Genomic DNA, 25123 nt, shown 5'->3' with positions numbered 1-25123 from the left:
GATAAGACCTTTTTCAGATATGTAAGTGACAAAAGGAAGTGCCATAATAGCATTGTGAGGCTCAAAGCTGAGGGAGAGAAATATGTAGAAGATGAGGATAAAGCTAAACTGCTTAACAATTATTTTAGCTCTGTGTTCACAGATGAAAGATGGGGAGTAGGGCTTCAGAAAACAAAGGCTAAAGGGGATGGATGGTTGACCAAGACTCGTTTACAGAGGACTGTGTTCGTGAGGAGCTTGCCAAATTAAAGTAGACAGAGCGATGGGGCCAGATGGGATACACCAGAGGGTGCTTAAGGAACTGTGAGAAGTTCTGTCAGCTTCGCTGACAGACTTCTTCAATGCTTCCTTAGAAACTGGAGTGGTACCAGTGGACTGGAGAAGGGCGGTTGTGGTTCCTTTGCACAAGAGTGGAAGTAAGGAGGAGGTTGGGAATTACAGACCTGTCAGTCTGACCTCGGTGGCGAGTAAGCTAATGGAAACGCTTCTAAAGAGGAGGATTGTGAGATTTCTTCAACTAAATGGAATGCGGGACCCGAGGAAGCATGGCTTCACTAGTGGCAGGTCGTGTCAGATGAATCTGTCTTCTTCGACTGGGTGACCAAACAGTTGGATGTGGGAGGGGCACTTGATATGGTTTACTTGGATTTCAGCAAAGCCTTTGACACGGTTCCGCACAGGCGACTGATAAATAAATTGAGTGCCCTCGGTATGGGACCTAGATAACTGATTGGGTTGAAAATTGGTTGAATGGTAGGAGACAGAGGGTAGTGGTAAATGGAGCCTGCTCTGAAGAAAAGAATGTTGTCAGTGGAGTACCGCAGGGATCGGTCCTAGGGCCGGCTCTTAACGTCTTTGTGAGCGATATTGCGGAAGGGCTGTCTGGTAAGGTCTGTCTCTTTGCAGATGATACTAAACTCTTCAACAGGATGTACACCCTGGAGGGTGTGAATGACATGAAGGACCAAGCTGGAGGAATGGACCGATATTTGCCAACTAAGGTTTAATCCCAAAAAATGCAGGGTCATGCACTTGGGTCGCAAGAATCTGAGGGAACGATACAGTATAGGGGGTGAAGTGCTTCAGTGTAGGAAGGAAGACAGAGACTTGGGGGTGATTGTGTCTGATGACCTTAAAGCTTCCAAACAGGTAGAAAAAGCGACGGTCAAAGCCAGGATGCTAAGGTGCATAAAGAGAGGCATGACCAGCAGGAAAAAGGAGGTGATAGTGCCATTGTATAAGTCTCTAGTGAGGCCCCATTTGGAGTACTGCGTGCAGTTCTGGAGACCGCACCTATGGAAAGATATAAACAGGATGGAGTCGGTCCAGAGGGTGGCTACAAAATTAGTAAGCGGTCTTGAATTCAAAAATTATAGGGACAGGCTTATGAACCTCAACATGTATACGCTGGAAGAGAGGAGGGAGAGAGGAGACCTGATAGAGGTGTTTAAATATCTCAAGGGCATTTATGTACAGGGAGAGAGTCTTTTTCAAATGGAGAGCTCTGGAATGAGGGGCTTATGACACAGTTAAGAGGGAATAGGCTTAGGAATAATCTAAGGCAGTACTATTTCACAGAAAGGGTGGTGGAGGCGTGGAATGGCCTCTTGGTGGAGGTTGTGGAGTAGAGGACTATTCCAGAATTTAAAAAGGCATGGGATAAGCATGTGGGATCGCTTAGGCAGGAAGAATTAGGGGTTACAGAGGATGGGCAGACTGGATGGGTCATATGGCCTTTTTCTGCCATCATGTTTCTGTGTTTCTATTAACTTTAGGGTGTCTTTATGAAAACCTAACTTGCAGAGTCATAAATTGCAACATATGCATAAGTAAGTTCATTCCCCTCAAAATCTTACTGCTATCACATTTGCAAATTCACCTCCTATATTAAAACTGTTCTTCCTTTAAATCCAGTAAAGCTGACTAGCATCTTGTTCAACTGTAACAATATTTCACCCACATCAACATTCCTTCAAAAATATATACATTAATCCAGGTTTCTCAATATGCTCTCTGTACTTGGGTATCACTGTCATACTTGTGGTATCAGTTCTATGTGCTGTGCACCCAACAACTTACTCAAAATGCTTCCCTGTGCAACCAAGTTTATCCCAAAGTGTAGATCATTGCTCTTCATTGTGCCTAGATATTTATGAATCCCAGAACTTGCAACAATTAGGCTGAGTTATTTTTCCCCTTCTAACATTTGGATCAAAATTATCTTGGTTCAGTAACCCCTATGTATTTCTCTTCAAAAGGGTGCCAACTTTGCACCCCTCTTGTGGCACTCCATTTAACAAATTCCTCATGTTCTCTATCCAGATATATCATCATGAAATTCAGAAAGGTCACATATCTGCCCAGCATCAGATTCAAGGAATAGAAGGTTAAATGAATTGCTCAAGGTCATAAGGAGCTGCTGTGGCATTTGAACCTGGGCCTTCTGGTTTCCAGACACCTGCTCCAACCATTAGGCTAAGTGCCATCTGATAAGTCGTCTTATATACAGCAGAAGCTAAAAAGGTTTTTGACATTCACGTGTGTTACACACATGGGCATTATACTATTGATGTCAATAAAATGAAAATTTCCTGTTTGGCTAATTACCAAACTGGGAGTATGAAAAAAATCACCAAAACAGTTGGGGCAGCCTCAACATTAAATTTAAGAGTGTTTACCCCCAACTGCACATGAAAAGAAATAAAAATTAAAAATGGAATCCCCCCCATTCAACCACTGTTCACTTCCATACACATGCTACACTGGAAGCTGCACGGAACGATTATGTTTGACTACAAATATTTACGATCAATAGTATATAAAGTCTTTTCATAGCTGATTCTGGTCAAACCTTTTACTGCTAACCACCCGCCCTATGATAACTTCTGATTTGCTTACCATCATGAGCATAACTGACACAATGTCAACAATATTCTAGATGAATTTGCCTACAGTCTTCGTAGGTCTTTACATGTTGCACTACAGTTCCATAGGCTTGCATTATTCTACAAGACTAGTGCAACTATTTCAAACATATTAGTAACAGGTAATCATGTTTCTTAGCCTGAAGGGCGAGGCACAGTGAGTACTATAACTGAATGTTAAGTGCCACACTGTCAAACTAAGTCATGGGGAGGTGTAGTCCAGTCTGGTTCTCAAGACATCCACAATAAATATGCATGAGATCATTGTATGTAAATATATCTCATGCATATTCATTGTGGATGTCTTGAACCAAACTGGCTTGGTGTGTCCAGAGGACTGGGTTGAGAACCCCTGATTAAAGTCAAACCTGTGGTCTACTGAGCTCAGCCTCAGACAGTAATAGGGAGCCCCATGTCTTGTTGCTCACTCTCCAAATTGAGATGACTAATCTTCATTTGTACAACTAAATTAATGCAGCTGTCCAAGTTGCCCAAACCTTTAAACCTAGCTATACGAGTATTGATCACAACTTTTGGTAACAAATTCCATAGTTTTAATTATGCATTCACTAAATTGGTTTCAAATCTGGTAATAGTTAGTTTCATGGAGTGTCCCCTAGTCCTTGCACTATTTGAAAGGGTAATTAACCATCATCTAATTGTATTAATCCAATCATGATTGTATAAGTCTCTATCATATCCTCTTCCCCCCCCCCCCCCCCAAGGTAGAGAGATATAACCCACTTAGTTTCCTTTTAAGGAAGCTATTCAATCACCCTGTACCTAAAATTCCACTCCTACCCCATCACCAAGGAGGGTCAAGAACAATCAGGAGTATGTCAGAGGGATCCAGAGCATCGTATAACCACCACAGGGATAGGAGACAATCAAGACTTGTAAGATATAAAGAATAAGTGGAATGCTCTAAATCAATACATAGGAGCATCACTGTAAAAACCACACACAGGATCCATGTCAGAAAAAAAAAAAAAAAGTGCTCCCAGTACTTCAAGAAGATAAAATGCATGGCTGCCAGTTATACATTATGCCCATAACAAAATTATTAAATAAAAAAATGTTTTTCTATTGACTATTTGCTGTGATTTGTTCTGCTCTTCACCCAGCAACATATGAAGCACATTACATTACATTTTTATGACCTACCACCATGTAAATCAAACAGCCACTTCCCCCACATCTTAAAAACTGAAGTTGCTTACCTATACCAGGGGTTCTCTACAGACTGAAAGGAAATGCAGCCACACCTGATGGTGACACGACTCAACAGAGCCAGAATGCCTAGAGCTCTCCTTCAGTAGAGAAGCCTTTTAAGATTCTTTGAGGCTGTGTGAGAATTCCTGTGTCCCCTCTCTCAGCATATCAGCTTTATTTCTTCCAGAGCTTTATGCTTAGTTTCCTCTATTTGTTTTTTCTCTTCCGAGGGGATGGTGGGAGGGAAAGCATGGCTGAATTTCTCTGTTGTCTATGAAGAACCTCCATTATAGATAAGCAACTTTTTCTTCACGGACAAGGGCAATGCAGACACACTTGGCAAATCTAAAGCTGAGTGCCAAGAGCCACTGTCAAATATGTTATTTGACAGCAGTTGGTGTTGCTCATGACTCAGTATGAAAAGTCATGCAAGGCCACATCTTGGGCTGCAGAGTGATATAATAGTGCTTCAAAAAGACCCACATGGCTGCTTCACAGATATCCTGAATAGACATTGCCCTGAAACTGGTGATACTGCATTACTGAGCTGTTGAGTGTCCGCCTAGCTTGGAGGTGCAAGTCTGATTAGATGCAGAGATGCAATCCACTACCCAAGTGAAAAATAAAGTCAGTTTGGAGGCTGGTTTGCCTGGGTTTTTGGGACTGAAGGGAAACATCTCAGCCATGTGTTCCCTAAAGTCCTTTATGGCCTATAGATGGTACAGAAGCAGTCCAGTGAATTGAGTGTGGCCTCATAAGTGGGTAGGAATATGGACTGGTTTAGGTGGCTTTAGATGACTTTTGGAAGTAACTTCAGATAACTTAGCAGCATGACTCGTGATGAAATAGGGTGTATGCAGGATAGCATACCAGAGCTTAGAGCTCACTAATTCTCCTTACGATGGCAATGGCCATTAGGAAGTAGGTTTTCCACAATAGTCTTTCTTTGCTCAAATACCTAACTGGCTCAAAAGGAGCTTCATCAGTCGAACGAGTGAAGTCCCAGGCTGCTTGGGGGGGGGGGGGGGGGGGGGGGGGGGGAGAAAGGATGTTTGAGGTCTCATGAACCTGGATATGTGAGCATATGGAAAGAAACTGCCCGTTGAGGGGATAATATGCAATTATTGCCGATAAGTGAAGAATTACAAAAAAGGTCTTTAGCCCTGCTTCTGTAAGTGGAGAAGGAGCTAAAAGGTATATGCGATATTGCACAAACAGTAGAGTCTTGATCATGAGTTTTGGCTGGCTCCATTTGAGTGTGGATTGTCTTTTGGATGCTAGTTTCATTTCCTTGATGTTTTTTGAAAAAGGAAGGAAGGCCATCTGCTGCTCAATTTCTGTGGTCTTACATAGACTTTTCAGGTTCAGATGGATGAGGCTCTGCTGTTATGTCAGGCGAGCAGAGAGCTGCCCGAGAGATACAGACAGATGTGACAAGAAAAAGCTGAGAAAACCATATTTGCCTGGGCCAACATGGAGTGATAATCATTTGGGCTTTAGGCTTCTCCTTGTGGGTTTGTTTGTTTTGGGGTTTTTTGCAATACCCTCAGGATTAAAAGGGAATAGGGTGAATGCAGGAACACATAAGGTCCTCCTCTGTTTTATGGGATTGCAAATGTGTCATGAGAAAACATTTGCTGGCTTGGGTGAATTGAACAAAAGAGAACATTTTGAATTTGTTCAGAGATGAAGAGGCCTATTGTGGACCCCCAGCATCAGAACAGATTAAGTGTCTCCACAGTGAGCTGTCAATGTAAGATTTGGAGCTGGTGGGCTATGATCTTCATATTAAGCAGGGCACTTTGGTAAATCTTCCTAATGGTGTCGTGTTTTTACAGTTTCTGACCAGTGGCATACAGTGGGGGAAATAAGTATTTGATCCCTTGCTGATTTTGTAAGTTTGCCCACTGACAAAGACATGAGCAGCCCATAATTGAAGGGTAGGTTATTGGTAACAGTGAGAGATAGCACATCACAAATTAAATCCGGAAAATCACATTGTGGAAAGTATATGAATTTATTTGCATTCTGCAGAGGGAAATAAGTATTTAATCCCTCTGGCAAACAAGACCTAATACTTGGTGGCAAAACCCTTGTTGGCAAGCACAGCGGTCAGACGTCTTCTGTAGTTGATGATGAGGTTTGCACACATGTCAGGAGGAATTTTGGTCCACTCCTCTTTGCAGATCATCTCTAAATCATTAAGAGTTCTGGGCTGTCGCTTGGCAACTCGCAGCTTCAGCTCCCTCCATAAGTTTTCAATGGGATTAAGGTCTGGTGACTGGCTAGGCCACTCCATGACCCTAATGTGCTTCTTCCTGAGCCACTCCTTTGTTGCCTTGGCTGTATGTTTTGGGTCATTGTCGTGCTGGAAGACCCAGCCACGACCCATTTTTAAGGCCCTGGCGGAGGGAAGGAGGTTGTCACTCAGAATTGTACGGTACATGGCCCCATCCATTCTCCCATTGATGCGGTGAAGTAGTCCTGTGCCCTTAGCAGAGAAACACCCCCAAAACATAACATTTCCACCTCCATGCTTGACAGTGGGGACGGTGTTCTTTGGGTCATAGGCAGCATTTCTCTTCCTCCAAACACGGCGAGTTGAGTTCATGCCAAAGAGCTCAATTTTTGTCTCATCTGACCACAGCACCTTCTCCCAATCACTCTCGGCATCATCCAGGTGTTCACTGGCAAACTTCAGACGGGCCGTCACATGTGCCTTCCGGAGCAGGGGGACCTTGCGGGCACTGCAGGATTGCAATCCGTTATGTCGTAATGTGTTACCAATGGTTTTCGTGGTGACAGTGGTCCCAGCTGCCTTGAGATCATTGACAAGTTCCCCCCTTGTAGTTGTAGGCTGATTTCTAACCTTCCTCATGATCAAGGATACCCCACGAGGTGAGATTTTGCGTGGAGCCCCAGATCTTTGTCGATTGACAGTCATTTTGTACTTCTTCCATTTTCTTACTATGGCACCAACAGTTGTCTCCTTCTCGCCCAGCGTCTTACTGATGGTTTTGTAGCCCATTCCAGCCTTGTGCAGGTGTATGATCTTGTCCCTGACATCTTTAGACAGCTCCTTGCTCTTGGCCATTTTGTAGAGGTTAGAGTCTGACTGATTCACTGAGTCTGTGGACAGGTGTCTTTCATACAGGTGACCATTGCCGACAGCTGTCTGTCATGCAGGTAACGAGTTGATTTGGAGCATCTACCTGGTCTGTAGGGGCCAGATCTCTTACTGGTTGGTGGGGGATCAAATACTTATTTCCCTCTGCAGAATGCAAATAAATTCATATACTTTCCACAATGTGATTTTCCGGATTTAATTTGTGATGTGCTATCTCTCACTGTTACCAATAACCTACCCTTCAATTATGGGCTGCTCATGTCTTTGTCAGTGGGCAAACTTACAAAATCAGCAAGGGATCAAATACTTATTTCCCCCACTGTATGTGCTTGAGGTTTGGAATATTTAGATCCCTTTAGGGCTTCTTCCGATACTACTAGTTCTGAACAAATTGGGATAGTTCATGTCCTGATGCTGGGAAGATTTTACATTTCAATTTGAAAGGTGACAAGTAATTTCCAGACAGATAGCTGAAGATCCTGAAGGAATTGTGTGTACTGGCAGTGCTGTGATTTCCTTAGGTGCACTGCAGGATTGGAGGACTGCAAAAAAACACTTAATATCCTTCCACTGATGCCTCTAGGGCAGTGTCTTCCAACTGTAAGGGTATGTGATGCTACATGAGAGATTAAGCACTCACAGGAACAAGGTTCCAGTGATGGAACAAGTGAAGCTGTGAGATTTATTCACCCTATTAGGTGGAAGATTAAAGTCCTCTCACAACAGTGGTATGTGCAAATGACCATTGGTGATATACTTTGCATCGGAACAAACAGTGGAAAGAGATCTAAGTGGGAGAAGAGTCTTAAGAGCAAGGTGGCCACATCCTGCACAAACAACATGAATAGCTGAATGAGAGCTGTTTGGTCTGCTGGATAGTTGAAGATTTGGGCTGAAAGTTCTAGCAAAAAGCTGGCCATTTCTCATCTTGGCTTTCTAATCATGTTTAACGTAATAGCCATACTGGGTCAAACCAGGGTACTTCTCTCCATGGAGGCCACAGGGGTTGTATGGTGGTTCCTTGCCTTCTTACTGAGGGGAGCAATTTGAGGATTTTGCTTAACATCAGACACTAAAATAAACTATCTCCTGATGGCCTGCCTGGGACTGGGCAGCCTTGTGTGACATTTTTAGATTTCTCTTTGGTGACAAGAATTCTTGTTCAGCCCGCATGTGGGCAGGAGATAGCTGCAGGGGAACAACAGGATTCCTGCAGATACTGTGGGAATCCAGCGGGGATCCCCTCCAGGGCCGCGGGGATCCCATGGGGATACCGCAGGGATAGACCCCAGCCCTGCAGGGTTCCTGAGGAACGGAAGGGGAAACGGAGACTACCCTGTCTTCAACTCCCTCTCTCATTAAATCTCCTTTAGTCATGGACGGCCTCCCCACACATACCTCACATCGTCCTGGTGGTCTAGTGGCTTGCTTCGGGGCAGGAAAGGTCCCTCACACTTTCTTGCCCACTGCTGCTGATCCTTTGGCTGCCGCTTGAACTCTCTGCAGCCATTTTAAACAAGCGGTTGTGGCGATAGGATCAGCAGCAGCAGGCAGGAAAGCCTGGAGACCCTTCCTGCCCAGAAGCAAGCCACTAGACCACCAGGGTGATGTGAGGTATGTGTGGGGAGGACATTTAGGGCTAAAGAGAAGAGAATGGGAGAGAGGGAGTTGAAGACAGGGTAATATCTGTTTCCTCTTCCCTGCGCAGCCATCATTCTGCATATACTCAAAACAAAGCAAACAAACCTATGAGCTGCTGCATCCACATTCTTTATTGTTGGTAGCATTTTTACTTAACCTCGCTTATATTTTCAAGCATACCGACTTATATAGCATACGGAAGTACACAGAGAAAGTATAATAACGGAATAAATTTTCATAGGTAGAGTAGTAATTTGTTTATAAATTGTAATTACAGTGTGTCATTTGGAGGAGCTATTTAAAAGGGACACCCTAACTGTTACATTCGTGCAGAGATTTTTTGCTCCTGGTAATGAGCCACTGAAACAGATACCGTGTAATGAGAATCAACAGACTTTCTATTTATTTATTTACTTATTACGTTTATATCCCACATTAAACATGAATTAAGCTGAAACCTGGGAGCATTTAAAATCTTTTTTTTCTGTGCCTATATTAAAAGAAAAAGATAGCATGTGGGAATTTGCTCCTTTTGTTTTGTGGATTGCAGTGGTATATTATAAAAATGCACTTGCCTTTTTTTTTTTTTTTTTTTTTAATTACTACTATTTCAAAGAGAGAAGTTCTGTCCAATGTCAGTCTAAATGTGCTAACATTTACTAGTTCAGCACAGTATTAGCCGCCAAGTTTATACAAAGCGAATGCTACATACCTGTAGAAGGTATTCTCCGAGGACAGCAGGCTGATTGTTCTCACTGATGGGCGACGTCCTTGGCAGCCCCTCCAATCGGAAACTTCACTAGCAAAGGTCTTTGCTAGCTCTCGCGCGCCCCATGCGCACCGCGCATGCACGGCCGTCTTCCCGCCCGAACCGGCTTGTGTTCGTCAGTCCCGTATGTAGCAAGACAAAGACAAGGGAAGACACAACTCCAAAGGGGAGGCAGGCGGGTTTGTGAGAACAATCAGCCTGCTGTCCTCGGAGAATACCTTCTACAGGTATGTAGCATTCGCTTTCTCCGAGAACAAGCAGGCTGCTTGTTCTCACTGATGGGGTATCCCTAGCCCCCAGGCTCACTCAAAACAACAAACATGGTCAATTGGGCCTCGCAACGGCGAGGACATAACTGAGATTGACCTAATAACTTATCCAACTAACAGAGTGTAGCCTGGAACAGAATAAAACATGGGCCTAGGGGGGTGGAGTTGGATTCTAAACCCCGAACAGATTCTGAAATACTGACTGCCCAAACTGACTGTCGCGTCGGGTATCCTGCTGCAGGCAGCAATGAGATGTGAATGTGTGGACAGATGACCACGTCGCAGCTTTGCAGATCTCTTCAATAGTGGCTGACTTCAAGTGGGCCACTGCCGCTGCCATGGCTCTGACATTGTGAGCCGTGACATGACCCTCAAGAGCCAGCCCAGCCTGGGCGTAAGTGAAGGAAATGCAATCTGCTAGCCAATTGGATATGGTACATTTCCCCACAGCCACTCCCCTCCTGTTGGGATCAAAAGAAAAACAATTGGGCGGACTGTCTGTTGGGCTGTTTCCGCTCCAGATAGAAGGCCAATGCTCTTTTGCAGTCCAATGTGTGCAGCTGACGTTCAGAAGGGCAAGAATGAGGACGGGGAAAAAATGTTGGCAAGACAATTGACTGGTTCAGATGGAACTCCGACACTACCTTCGGCAAGAACTTAGGGTGAGTGCGGAGGACTACTCTATTATGATGAAATCTGGTGTAAGGGGCCTGAGCTACCAGGGCCTGAAGCTCACTGACTCTACGAGCTGAAGTAAATGCCACCAAGAAAATGACCTTCCAGGTCAAGTACTTCAGATGGCAGGAGTTCAGTGGCTCAAAAGGAGGTTTCATCAGCTGGGTGAGAATGACATTGAGATCCCATGACACTGTAGGAGGTTTGACGGGGGGCTTTGACAAAAGCAAACCTCTAAAGGCTGTCCTGAGATCGGCTTACCTTCCACACGGTAATGGTATGCACTGATTGCGCTAAGGTGAACCCTTACAGAGTTGGTCTTGAGACCAGACTCAGACAAGTGCAGAAGGTAGTCAAGGGTCTGTGTAGGACAAGAGCGAGGATCTAGGGCCTTGCTGTCACACCAAACGGCAAACCTCCTCCATAAAAAGAAGTAATTCCTCTTAGTGGAATCTTTTCTGGAAGCAAGCAAGACACGGGAGACACCCTCTGACAGACCCAAAGAGGCAAAGTCTACGCTCTCAACATCCAGGCCGTGAAAGCCAGAGACTGGAGGTTGGGATGCAGAAGCGCCCTTTCGTCCTGTGTGATGAGGGTCGGAAAACACTCCAATCTCCACGGTTCTTCGGAGGACAACTCCAGAAGAAGAGGGAACCAGATTTGACGCGGCCAAAAGGGAGCAATCAGAATCATGGTGCCCCGGTCTTGTTTGAGTTTCAACAAAGTCTTCCCCACCAGAGATATGGAAGGATAAGCATACATCAAACCTTCCCCCCAATCCAGGAGGAAGGCATCCGATGCCAGTCGACCGTAGGCCTGAAGTCTGGAACAGAACTGAGGGACCTTGTGGTTGGCTCGAGATGCGAAGAGATCTACCAAGGGGGTGCCCCACACTTGGAAGATCTGGCGCACTACTCCAGAATTGAGCGACCACTCGTGAGGTTGCATAATCCTGCTCAACCTGTCGGCCAGACTGTTTACGCCTGCCAGATATGTGGCTTGGAGCCACATGCCGTAACGGCGAGACCAGAGCCACATGCTGACTGCTTCCTGACACAGGGGGCGAGATCCGGTGCCCCCCTGCTTGTTGATGTAGTACATGGCATCCTGGTTGTCTGTCTGAATTTGGATAATTTGATGGGACAGCTGATCTCTGAAAGCCTTCAGAGCGTTCCAGACCGCTTGTAACTCCAGGAGATTGATCTGCAGATCGCGTTCCTGGAGGGACCAGCTTCCTTGGGTGTGAAGTCCATCGACATGAGCTCCCCGCCCCAGGAGAGACGCATCTGTAGTCAGCACCTTTTGTGGCTGAGGAATTTGGAAGGGGCGTCCCAGAGTCAAATTGGCCCAAATCGTCCACCAGCAAAGGGATTTGAGAAAACTTGTGGACAGGTGGATCACGTCCTCTAGATCCCCAGCAGCCTGAAACCACTGGGAAACTAGGGTCCATTGAGCAGATCGCATGTGGAGACGAGCCATGGGAGTCACATGGACTGTGGAGGCCATGTGGCCAAGCAATCTCAACATCTGCCGAGCTGTGATCTGCTGGGACGCTCGTACCCGGGAGACGAGGGACAGCAGATTGTTGGCCCTCGTCTCCGGGAGATAGGCACGAGCCGTCCTAGAATCCAGCAGAGCTCCTATGAATTCGAGTCTCTGTACTGGGAGAAGGTGGGACTTTGGGTAATTTATCACAAACCCTAGTAGCTCCAGGAGTCGAATAGTCATCTGCATGGACTGTAGAGCTCCTGCCTCGGAAGTGTTCTTCACCAGCCAATCGTCGAGATAAGGGAACACGTGCACGCCAAGCCTGCGAAGCGCTGCTGCTACCACAGCTAGGCACTTCGTGAACACTCTGGGTGCAGAGGCGAGCCCAAAGGGTAGCACACAGTACTGGAAGTGACGTGATCCCAGACGAAATCGAAGATACTGTCTGTGAGCTGGCAGTATCGGGATGTGTGTATAAGCATCCTTTAAGTCCAGAGAGCATAGCCAATCGTTTTGCTGAATCATGGGAAGAAGGGTGCCCAGGGAAAGCATCCTGAACTTTTCCTTGACCAGATATTTGTTCAGGGCCCTTAGGTCTAGGATGGGACGCATCCCCCGTTTTCTTTTCCACAAGGAAGTACATGGAATAGAATCCCAGCCCTTCTTGCCCCGGTGGCACGGGCTCGACCGCATTAGCGCTGAGAAGGGCGGAGAGTTCCTCTGCAAGTACCTGCTTGTGCTGGAAGCTGAAGGACTGAGCTTCCGGTGGACAATTTGGAGGCATGGCGGCCAAATTGAGGGTGTATCCTTGCCGGACTATTTGGAGAACCCACTGGTCGGAGGTTATGAGAGGCCACCTTTGGTGAAAAACTTTCAACCTCCCCCCCCGACTGGCAGATCGTCCGGCACGGACACTTTGACATCGGCTATGCTCTGCTGGAGCCAGTCAAAAGCCCGCCCCCTGCTTTTGCTGGGGAGCTGTGGGGCCTTGCTGAGGCGCACGCTGCTGACAAGAGCGAGCGCGCTGGGGCTTAGCCTGGGCCGCAGGCTGTCGAGAGGGAGGATTGTACCTACGCTTACCAGAAGAGTAGGGAACAGCCCTCCTTCCCCCATAAAAACGTCTACCTGAAGAGGTAGATGCTGAAGGCTGCCGGCGGGAGAATTTGTCGAAAGCATTATCCCGCTGGTGGAGCTGTTCTACTTTTTCTCCAAAAATGTTCATGCTCGGCAAGGGAGTCCACAATCCGCTGCTGGATTCTATTCTCCAGGTCGGAGGCACGCAGCCATAAGAGTCTGCGCATCACCACACCTTGAGCAGCGGCCCTGGACGCAACATCAAAGGTATCATATACCCTTCTGGCCAGGAATTTTCTGCACGCCTTCAGCTGCCTGACCACCTCCTGAAACGGCTTGGCTTGCTCAGAAGGGAGCTTGTCCACCAAGCCCGCCAACTGCCGCACATTGTTCCGCATGTGGATGCTCGTGTAGACTGGTAGGACTGAATCTTGGCCATGAGCATGGAAGAATGGTAGGCCTTCCTCCCAAAGGAGTCTAAGGTTCTAGAGTCCGTGCCCGGGGGCGCCGAAGCATGCTCCCTAGAACTCTTAGCCTTCTTTAGGGCCAGATCTACCACACCAGAGTCGTGAGGCAACTGAGTGCACATCAGCTCTGGGTCCCCATGGATCCAGTACTGGGATTCGATCTTCTTGGGAATGTGGGGATTAATTAGAGGCTTTGTCCAGTTCGCCAGCAATGTCTTTTTTAGGACATGATGCATGGTTACTGTGGACGCTTCCATAGGTGGAGAAGGATAGTCCAAGAGCTCAAACATCTCAGCCCTGGGCTCATCCTCCACGACCACCGGGAAGGGGATTGCCGTAGACATCTCCCGGACAAAGGCCACGAAAGACAGACTCTCGGGAGGAGAAAGCTGCCTTTCAGGGGAGGGAGTAGGATCAGAAGGAAGGCCATCAGACTCATCGTCAGAGAAATATCTGATGTCCTCCTCCTCCTCCCACGAGGCCTCACCATTGGTATCAGACACAAGTTCGTGAACCTGTGTCTGAAGCCGTGCCCGACTCGACTCCGTGGAAACACGGCCACGGTGGGAGCGCCAAGAGGTAGACTCCCTCGCCAGCACCGGCGAAGCTCCCTCCACCGACGTCGTCGGGGAGTCTTCCTGGGAGGCGGCCGCAGCCGGTACTGGTGCCAGAGACATCACCACGGGCAAAGGGCCAGCCGTCGCCTCGCTCGACGGTACCGGTGGCGAAAGCACCCCCGGTACCGGAGAAGGGCGCAACAGCTCTCCCAGAATCTCTGGAAGAACGGCCCGGAGACTCTTGTGCAGAGCAGCTGTGGAGAAAGACTGGGAAGCCGATGCAGGCGTCGAGGTCAGAGTCTGTTCTGGGCGTGCAGGCGGTTCCGGGCTGTCCAAGGTGGAGAGTATAGACACCTCCTGAACAGAGGGTGAGTGGTCCTCCCGGTGCCGACTCCCTCGGCGACCCAGAGCTCTCGGTACCGAGGCGGGAAGGAGACCGGTGTCGATGCTTCTTTGATTTCTTCAAACGAAGCATGTCACCGGTGCTTCCCGGTACCAACGAAGAGGACGTAGAATCCAACCATCTCTTCCTCGGGGCCGAGGCCGAAGAAGGTCGGTCTCGGGGGGGCTGTACCACAGGAGACATCAGGGCAGAAGACCCACCCGAAGGCTCACCGCCACCAGGAGGGGAATGGACAGCCCTCACCTGCACTCCAGTCGAAGCAACACCGTCCGACATCAGCAACAGCGGAGGTCCCGGTACCACCGACGTCGACGCAGCCTTCCGATGTTTCGGTACCGACGATGCTGAGGGTCGAAGCTTCGATGCGTCCTGTGCTGTTGTCGTCAAAGAGCCCGAGAACAACACGTTCCACTGGGCCAATCTCGCTACCTGAGTCCTCTTTTGTAAAAGAGCACAAAGACTGCAGGCCTGCGGGCGGTGCCCAGCCCCCAGACACTGAAGACATGAAGCGTACCTATCAGTGAGCAAGATTACCCGGGCGCACTGGGTGCACTTTTTGAAGCCGCTGGGAGACTTCGATGACATGGGCGGAAAAATCACGCCGGCGGAATCAAAATTCGCGATGACGACGAAAGGCACCAAAAATAAGGGAGAGAAAACCCGTACCGAGGCCAAAAAGGCCGATCCCGAAAGCGAAAGGAAACTTACGCTGGGGGAAAAACTGGACACACGGGAAGGGACAAAGACCGAAAGGTCTTTTTTTTTTTTTTTAGCGAAAATCGCGAAGACGCGCGAGGGTCAACTTGAGGGGCACGAAACGGCGGCAAAACACGACCGTCCTGAGCGCAGACAAAAGAAGACTGATGAACACGAGCCGGTTCGGGCGGGAAGACGGCCGCGCATGGGCGCGCAAGAGCTAGCAAAGGCCTTTGCTAGTGAAGTTTCTGATTGGAGGGGCTGCCGAGGACGTCACCCATCAGTGATAACAAGCAGCCTGCTTGTCCTCGGAGAAAGTTATATTATTCAGTGGAAAATAAATCTGTTGCCTTAGGCTGCTTGCTATATAAATATTCTATCATTTCATTATTGGTACCAAGTATTACATATTAAAGGCATTTGCTTTAAACTTTGCTTTAGTTTGTCTAGTCCTTACATGCACATGGTTTTGCTTTTTAAACTCAAAAGGTGATTCCTAAGCGCAGTTGAACAATTTAAGGATAAACTGTTTCTGACTCTACTTGTTTTGGACCACTTGGGGAACTGCTAATCTACACATCTGCTGTCTTAGCAGAGTACTGAAGAAAACGATTAGGTTATTTTTACTAGAATTTTTTACTGCTTGTAGAATCTGGCTTTTTTTTTTTTTTTTGGGGGGGGGGGGGGGGGGGGGGTCAAAGTAACTGCGTAATGGTAAAGGATGGGCAGGCTGGGAGCTGGGATGGAGAAGACCACTTGCAGTGGGCAGGGGCGGGTTAGGGTTAGAATCCTGCAGGAACGGGTTAGATTTCTGTCCCCATGCAACTCTCTAGTTGGAAAAGTGGGAATGGGACAGCGGTCCAGGAGTTTGTTGCCATGTACTCAGACCGCTACCACTGGGAGGGAAACTGCTCTTGATCTAAGGGGTGAAACCACCTGCCTGTGGAGATTCCCCTTTAAGGAGGTTGTTTTGGGCCTGGTAGGGAGCTAGCAGCAAAGAGGCTGACTTCAAAGTCAAGTCCATAATCCAGTGCTGCAGCAACAAGTGTAATGATAGCTGCAGCTGTTTCATTCAGAGATCTGTCTGATATGTTTTGTTTGTGAAGAGGATGGAAGAGGGCTGCATCTGCTCTGGTTTGTAGATTGGAAAAAAAAACCCTGAAAAATGCTAGAACAGAAGATGCAGCCTTAAAGAGGCTTAAAAGTCTAAAAGTCTTCCAAGTATGGCTCCAGGTGCTTTGGCTCTACTGTACGACATCACCATTATGTGTGCCTGCATTGCCCTACTTGATTTTCTCCTTTGGCACTATATACTGGTTCCTTGCATGGTTGTCCAACAGCCACTCCTCATAACTAAAGCTTAACCCTCACAGCTTACAGGTCTTTTTAAGTACTCCTCTTGAGATGTGAGCTGCATTCCCAAAGGCGTGCAATTTGACCTGGATATGGATTTAATTACTTTACATTTCCAAAGTCATGCTCAAGAAATTACAATTCAAGTTCAGTAGATGGGTCCCTGCCCTAGAGGGCTTACAATCTAAACTGGTACCCGAGGCAAAGCCAGGTGAAAGGATCTGCCCAAGGTCAAAAGGCATGTCGGTGGGAGAAGCCAGATTTGAACTAACTTCCCATGTCCAAGTTCAGAGGTCAGGTTGAATTTCTGACAGCACCAGCCATGTAGTACTTACACTGGCCTTAGGCTGGCAAGGCAGGGTCCCACTTGCCTTCATACTGCTGACTAGCTTGTTGAATGCAGACATATCACCATCCTTCTTTGGCAGCCTGGTATCAACCACTGTCAGATTCTCCTCCAGCTGATCTACCATGAAAGGTGTGGCAATCTTCCCTTCTTGTTTCACTTTCAGGCCTTTCAGCCCAGCCTCAACTTCTTCCACCGAAAGAACCACACCTGTATGTGCTGTAGAATATGAAGCACAATTATAGCCAGTATCAACTTATATGGCTATTACTAAATCAACAGGGATTGGGTGAGGAAGCTTGCTAACAGTGGATAATCTTGACTATTCTGTCCAGCACAGAAAAAGGCACAAGATTCCCAAGGGAAAGCCTATTGAACTTAGAACTAAGGTATAAGAATGGCAAGTCTGAACTTTAATATTAGAAGTCTTACTGCTTAAAAAAAAATTCAGGCATACATGTTTAAATCCACAACCTTGATGCACTTTGTATTCTTGCATTCCCCATCATCCCTCAACAAAATTGTATCTCTTGAATTCAGTTAGCTGGACCCATGTGCTTTGGATCAGGCCTCAAGCATGGTGGTGGTGGTGGGGGTGGGAAGAAGACACCCATCAGTATGAATGTATAGAGATAAACATCTGCTAGAATTACAGAAGGGAGATACCCAATTCTTTTCTGAAAAAATAAAGTTATTAAATGACTGTCTCTGCTTATAACAAGCTGGGATGAACAGAATGTATATAGCCAGACTCCTCTACCGTCTGGACAAGAGTGCTGACCACTTCCTACCCTTAAAAGGTTTTATCTGAGCAAGCTGCGGCCAGGGGTGGGGGGTGGAATATGAAGGCAACAGCATCGCCAACACTAGATACTAACCTGTTTGGCAAGAAAAAAATTTTCCCCTCCACAGATCACACATCTCTCTTATTTTAAGACATGCTCTCAACTTGTTTGATTCAGCTACAGCAGTACTAAATCTCTCCTAGAGGCCATGCACCAGGGCTCCTTTAGAAACCCTGCAATCACAGGCTCAAGTCCAGCCACCAAGTGATAATGTTGCTTGATGACTGGGATTCCTTCACCACCTCTCCCCACCCTGGGAGGGTGGGGGGCACAGGAGCACTTGTCACCGAGTTGTCCTCCTCTATTTTTAAGCTCTAATATAGAAGTTGATGGAACAAGGCTAAGTTCACTTCTCTCCCCAAAGGGCTACTATCTTGGTATACACCTTCCCTCACCCCAATACCCAGTACTGGCCTCCCTACACAACCCTTACTGCTCTCCCGAAGCTTTTCTTTGTTTGCAGTCAGGCTGGAAAGGAGAGGCTTCAAATCAACTTTGGCTTTCTGTAGCATCTCTAGGATATCCACTTTGTTTTCTGGGCCATCTTCAAGTTGAATGGGAGCAAAGTAGTTTGCAGCATTCTGGGCTGAAGGAATTAACTGCTCCAAACCTGTTACAAGTGAGAAAAGGGACAAACAGCATCATTAATTGAAGTGTTAACACAAGCCATTCCCATTACATATAGTATCCTGCCTCTACTCACAGGGCAACAAAAGATGATTCACCATGAAAACAGCCAGATGGTATCAGACCAATTTAAGGTAAACACCTCCCATCATAGAAATGAAGCAGTACTCTGAAATACAGCTGATTCCCCCCCCCCCCATTCCATAACAGCAGGCTGTGCATACACTAGAATAGAAATGGCCACATAACAGCAAGACAGACAATGACCCAGGCATCCCACCTGCTAGCTTCTCTAGTTCTTCATGTGGCGTGGACCTCAGACTGCTGCAATGACTCCCAGACCGACTAGGATTGGAGAACCATCTGCTGAATCTGCTGGCAGAGACAGACCCCTCCCCAAGCACATCTTCTATCATCTAAATCACAGAGAATTATGGCAGGAAGTGGGTGAGTATCAAATATAAAGCCAATGGCAGGCTAGCATGTGCACATGTAACTAATACAAAAACACGACACTTACTTGTGTAAGGTGTAAACATTCCTTTGATGATGCAGATCTGAAATGAAGTGTTCAGACCCCAGGGTGCATGGAAGCTATATAATCAATCTTCACCAGAAGCTGCATCAGTGCCTCATGCACCCAATACTGAAGTTACAACCCTCTCCCCTTCATACCCCATGCTACCTTCCCAGTAGCAAACTACAGCTACTCACAAATTTTAGTTAATCTTTGACAATATCTGCCTTAGATTTGGCAGCAGATATTACCAGTTTCATAATAGGTTTATAGTTTTTAGACTAGTGCTGCAGATTGACATACTAAATCAGATGGTCTACAAGTATTTTCCCCACTCACAAAAGGTTTTCACTCCATAGCTTGAGTTAAAAAAAAAAAAAAACCACACACAAAAGACAACACACCTCAGTTTAATGTTCAGGAAAAATATACTAGAATCAACACTTGCAAGCACATTTTAACTGGCCAAGGCTCAAGTCAAAATGACAATTTCTTGGTATACATGAACCCTGTCCCTCTCTGCAGATACCCCAGTCTTCTGCTGAGCTCCTTTAAAGGGTGGTACTCTGACAATCCAGAGGAAATCAACAGGAAATATTTAAACGCAAAGTGCTAGTATACTATAGAAAATATTCACAGCACTATTTGTCAGACAAGCTTATTTTTTTTGCAAGTATGTATATGTAAAGGTGGTGCTTGTTAGGTTACAAATGGAAAAAAAATTCTTACCTGCTAGTTTTCTTTCCTTGAGTAGAACCAGACCAGTTCACAACATGCTGGTTATGCCCATCACCCAGCAGATGAAGACAGACTAAAGACCTGTAAACTATACATCATTGTAGATAATACGCTGAAATCTTCTGCTCTGTGTGTGGTGGCAGCAGCCAAAAGCAAACAGGATGCTAGGAATTATTAGGAAAGGGATGGTGAATAAGACCGAAAATACTATAATGCCTTTTTATCGCTCCATGCAGCTACTGCACCTTCAGTATTGAATTCAGATCTGGTTGCAGAATCTCAAAAAAAGATATAGCGGAATTAGAAACGTTCAAAGAGCAACCAAAATTATAAAGGGGATGGAACTCCTCTCGTATGAGGAAAGGCTAAAGAGGTTAGGGCTCGAACAGCTTGGAAAAGAGATGGATGAGGAAAGATATGATTGAGGTCTACAAAATCATGAGTGGTGTAGAACAAGTAGAAGTAAATCGATTTTTTTACTCGTTCCAAAAGTACAAAGATTAGGGGACACTCGAGGACGTTACATGGAAATACCTTTAACTATTTGTTGCGTGAAAAAATCTCTCCTCCTATTTGTTTTAAGCTCTGGAACTCTTTGCTGGAGGATGTGGTAACAGCGGTTAGCATATCTACTACTACTACTAATCATTTCTATAGTGCTACAAGACATACACAGCGCTGTACACTTGAACATGAAGAGACAGTCCCTGCTCGACAGAGATTACAATCTAATTAGGACAAATAAGAGATAAGGAAATAACTATGGTGGGAATGATAAAATACGGGTACTTAACGAGTAAGGGTTAGGAGTTAAAAGCAGCATCAAAAAAAGGTGGGCCTTTAGCCTAGATTTGAAGATTGCCAGAGATGGAGCTTGACATACTGGCTCAGGGAGTCTATTCCAGGCCTATGGTGCAGCAAGATAAAAGGAATGGAGTCAGCGGTGGAGGAGAAGGGTGCAGATAAGAGATTTACCCAGTGAACTGAGCTCCCGGGGAGGAGTGTAGGGAGAGATAAGAGTGGAGAGGTATTGAGGAGCTGCAGAGTGAATGCACTTGTAAGTCAATATGTGGCGTTTGAACTGCATGCGGAAATGGATAGGAAGCCAGTGAAGTGATTTGAGGAGAGGGCTAATATGAGCATAGCGACACTGGCAGAATCTAAGTTGTGCAGCAGAATTTTGAATAGATTGAAGAGGAGAGAGATGGTTAAGTGGGAGACCTGCAAGAAGCAAGTTGCAATAGTCTAAGCAAGAGGTGATCAGAGTGTGGATAAAGGTTCTGGTAGTGTGCTCAGAAAGGAAAGGGCAAATTTTGGTGATACTATAGAGAAAGAAACAGGTTTTAGCTGTCTGCTGAATATGTGCAGAGAAGGAGAGAGAAAAGAGTCGAAAATGACCCCAAGGTTACGAGTTGATGAGACAGGGAGGATGAGAGTTATTCACAGAAATAGAGAATGGGGGGAAGAGGAGAGGTTGGTTTAGGGGGAAGATAAGCTCGGTCATGTTTAGTTTCAGATAGCGGTAAGACATCCAGGCAGCAATGTCAGACAGAAAGGCTGATACTTTGGCCTGGATTCCTGCTGAGGAGAGGCAGACCTGGGAGTCATCAGCGTAAAAGGTGATACTGAAAACCATGGGATGAGATCAGAGTACCAAGGGAAGATGTATAAATGGAGAAAAAGAAGAGGTCCAAGGATAGATCCCTGAGGTACACCAACTTATAGTGGGATAGAATTGGAGGAGGATCCACCAGAGTACACACTAAAAAGTACAATGGGAGAGATAAGAAGAAAACCAGGAAAGAACAGAGCCCTGAAATCCAAGTGAGGACAGTGTATCAAGGAGTAGGCTGTGATCAACAGTGTCAAAAGCAGCAGATAGATCGAGAAGGATGAGGATAGAGTAGAGACCTTTGGATCGCCAGGAACAGGTCATTGGAGACCTTAGCAAGCGCTGTTTCAGTTGACTGAAGAGGGCAAAAGCCAGATTGAAGTGGATCAAGAATAGCTTGAGATGAAAAAGTCAAGACAACGGCGGTGAACAGCACACGCAAGTATCTTGGATAGGAAATGGAGGAGGGAGATGGGGCGATAGTTGGAAGGACAGGTTTAAAAAAAAAAAAAAAGTTTGGACAAATTCCTGGAGGAAAGGTCCAGTCTGCTATTGAGAGACAGGGAAGCAACTGCTTGCCTTGGGATTTATAGTATGGAAGTGTTGCCACGATTTGGGTTTCTGCCAGGTACTTGTGACCTGGCTTGGCCACTGTTTGGAAAACAGAATACTGAGCTAGATGGACCACTGGTCTGACCCAGTATGGCTAACTCATGTTCTTATATAATAAGTTTCTATGTAGACATAGCTTTGCAGTACGCCTGTTACAAAGCAAATGTTGACCAATCCCTCCTACCTTTAACTTAAGACACTAGAGCAGAGAATGTAGAAATCTTTCACCCGCCTTCCCTCAACAGACCCTTTCGGAGTGCCATGTGCTTTTGCATAAATAATCAGAGAATAATCAGGAACAGAACAAGTCAATTTCAGGCCAAAAGGACAGTATATGGACTGTTTAGACTCAATGAAAGTTATCAGGTAATATCAAATTTCCTTCCGTTTTGTCCCACCACACCAGAACGCACGGGATACAGAAAAGCAATTCTCAAGCTGGGTGGGATGAGAACAGCCTTGACACAGAACAGCAACACCAAGGATGTATTTTCAATGTACTGCGATAGTTTCAACTTACTCAAAAATTATTATCCATCCTGAAGACTGGAGCAACTGAATTACCTGGGTCACAGCTTGACTTCTTGGTCTCTGCCCGATGAGTCAGTCATCCATAACATAGTAGATGATGGCAGAAAAAGACCTGCATGGTCCATCCAGTCTGCCCAACAAGATAAACTCATATGTGCTACTTTTTGTGTATACCTTACCTTGATTTGTATCTGTCATTTTCAGGGCACAGACCGTATAAGTCTGCCCAGCACTATCCCTGCCTCCCAATTACCGGCTCTGGGACAGACTGTATAAGTCTGCCCAGCAATATCCTTGCCTCCCAACCACCAGCCCCGTCTCCCACCACCGGCTCTGCCACCTGATCTCAGCTAAGCTTCTGAGGATCCATTCCCTCGGAACAGGATTCCTTTATGTTTATCCCACGCATGTTTGAATTCTGTTACCGTTTTCCTCTCCACCACCTCCCGTGGGAGAGCATTCCAAGCATCCACCACTCTCTCCGTGAAAAAATACTTCATGACATTTTTCTTGAGTCTGCCCCCCTTCAATCTCGTATCGTGCCCTCTAGTTCTACCACCTTCCCATCTCCGGAAAAGGTTCGTTTGCGGATTAATACCTTTCAGATATTTGAACGTCTGTATCATATCACCCGTTTCTCCTTTCCTCCAGGGTATACACATTCAGGTCAGCAAGTCTCTCCTCATACGTCTTGTAACGCAAATCCCGTACCATTCTCATAGCTTTTCTTTGCACCGCTTCAATTCTTTTTACATCCTTAGCAAGATACGGCCTCCAGAACTGAACACAATACTCCAGGTGGGGCCTCACCAACGACTTATACAGGGGCATTAAAACTTCTTTTCTTCTGCTGGTCTATACTCCCCTCTCTATACAGCCTAGCAACTTTCTACTTACGGCCACCGCCTTGTCACACTGTTTCGTCGCCTTCAGATCCTCAGATACTATCACCCCAAGATCCCTTTCCCCATCCATACATAATCAGACTCTCCCCGCCTAACACATACGACTCCCGTGGATTTCTACTCCCTAAGTGCATCACTGAATTTTAATTGCCAAACCTTAGACCATTCTTCTAGCTTCCGCAGATCCTTTTTCATGTTTTCCACTCCCTCCCGGGTGTCCACTGTGTTACAAATCTTAGTATCATCCGCAAAATGGCAAACTTTACCTTCTAACCCTTCAGCAATGTCACTCACAAATATAGTGAACAGAATCGGTCCCAGCACCGATCCCTGAGGCTCTCCACTACTCACCTTTCCCTCCTCCGAGCAAATTCCATTTACCACCACCCTCTGGCGTCTGTCCGTCAACCAGTTCACCACTTTGGGTCCTATCTTCAGCCCGTCCAGTTTGTTCAAGAGCCTCCTGTGGGAAACTGTGTCAAAAGCCTTGCTGAAATCTAGGTAGATTACGTCTATATCACATCCCTGATTTAATTCTCCAGTCACCCAGTCAAAGAATTCAATGAGATTCGTTTGGCACGATTTCCCTTTGGTAAAACCATGTTGTCTCGGATCTTGCAACTTATTGGTTTCCAGGAAATTCACTATCCTTTCCTTCAGCATCGCTTCCATTACTTTTCCAATAATCGAAGTGAGGCTTACCGGCCTGTAGTTTCCAGCTTCTTCCCTATCACCACTTTTGTGAAGAGGGACCACATCCGCCGTTCTCCAATCCCATGGAACCTCTCCTGTTTCCAATGATTTATTAAACAAATCTTTAAGAGGACCCGCCAGAACCTCTCTGAGCTCCTTTAATATCCTGGGGTGGATCCCGTCCAGTCCCACGGCTTTGTCCACCTTTAGCTTTTCAAGTTGTTTATACACACTCTGTTCCGTGACCGGTGCTATATCTACTCCATTTTCATTTGCACTTTTGCCAGTCCATGTCAGTCCTTCTCCAGGATTTTCTTCTGTGAATACAGAACAAAAAGTATATTTAGCAAATTTGCTTTTTCTTCATCATTATCTACATAGCGGTTCGCAGCGTCTTTCAGTTTCACAATTCCCTTATTTATCTTCCTCCTTTCACTAATATACCTGAAGAAATTTTTGTCACCCCTCATTACATTTCTAGCCATTTTTTCTTCCGCTTGCGTTTTCGCCAGACATCTCTCTCTCTTAGCTTCTTTCAGTTTCCTCCGGTATTCCTCTCCGTGTTCGGCTTCTTGAGTTTTGGTGCATTTCAGGAACGCCAACTCTTTAGCCTTTATTTTCTCGGCCACTTGCTTGGAGAACCATATCGGTTTCCTTTTTCTCTTGATTTTATTTACTCTCCTTACATAAATGCTTGTGGCTCTATTTATAGCTTCTTTCAGCCTGGACCACTATCCTTCCACTTCTTGTTCGTTCTCCCAGCCCATCAGCTCCTTCCTCAGGTATTCCCCCATTTTACTAAAATCATCACGCCTGAAATCTAAGACTGAGTTTTGAGTGGCCACCCTCCACTTCAGCTGTAATATCGAACCAAACCATTTGATGGTCACTGCCGCCCAGGTGGGCACCCACTCGGACATTTGATACACTATCGCCATTTGTGAGCACCAGATCCAGGGTCGCTCCCTCCCTCGTGGGTTCCGTCACCATTTGTCTGAGCAGAGCACTTTGTAAAGCATCCACTATCTGTCTACTTCTTTCC

At 46.2% G+C, this 25123-nt stretch overlaps 1 protein-coding gene across 1 annotated transcript in view; it reads right to left on the bottom strand.

The window, feature by feature from the left end:
* The window catches only part of EIF4ENIF1 (eukaryotic translation initiation factor 4E nuclear import factor 1), a 229477-nt gene that overhangs the window by 124369 nt on the left and 79985 nt on the right, over positions 1-25123 (bottom strand). Inside the window, 3 exon segments of the mRNA XM_030217483.1 lie at positions 16991-17220; positions 18280-18456; positions 18754-18889. Coding sequence (XP_030073343.1) covers positions 16991-17220; positions 18280-18456; positions 18754-18889 — 543 coding nt within the window.

Source organism: Microcaecilia unicolor, chromosome 11 (assembly GCF_901765095.1).
Source record: "Microcaecilia unicolor chromosome 11, aMicUni1.1, whole genome shotgun sequence".
Taxonomy (NCBI): Eukaryota; Metazoa; Chordata; class Amphibia; order Gymnophiona; family Siphonopidae; genus Microcaecilia; species Microcaecilia unicolor.
This window is presented reverse-complemented; position numbering and strand designations above follow the sequence as displayed.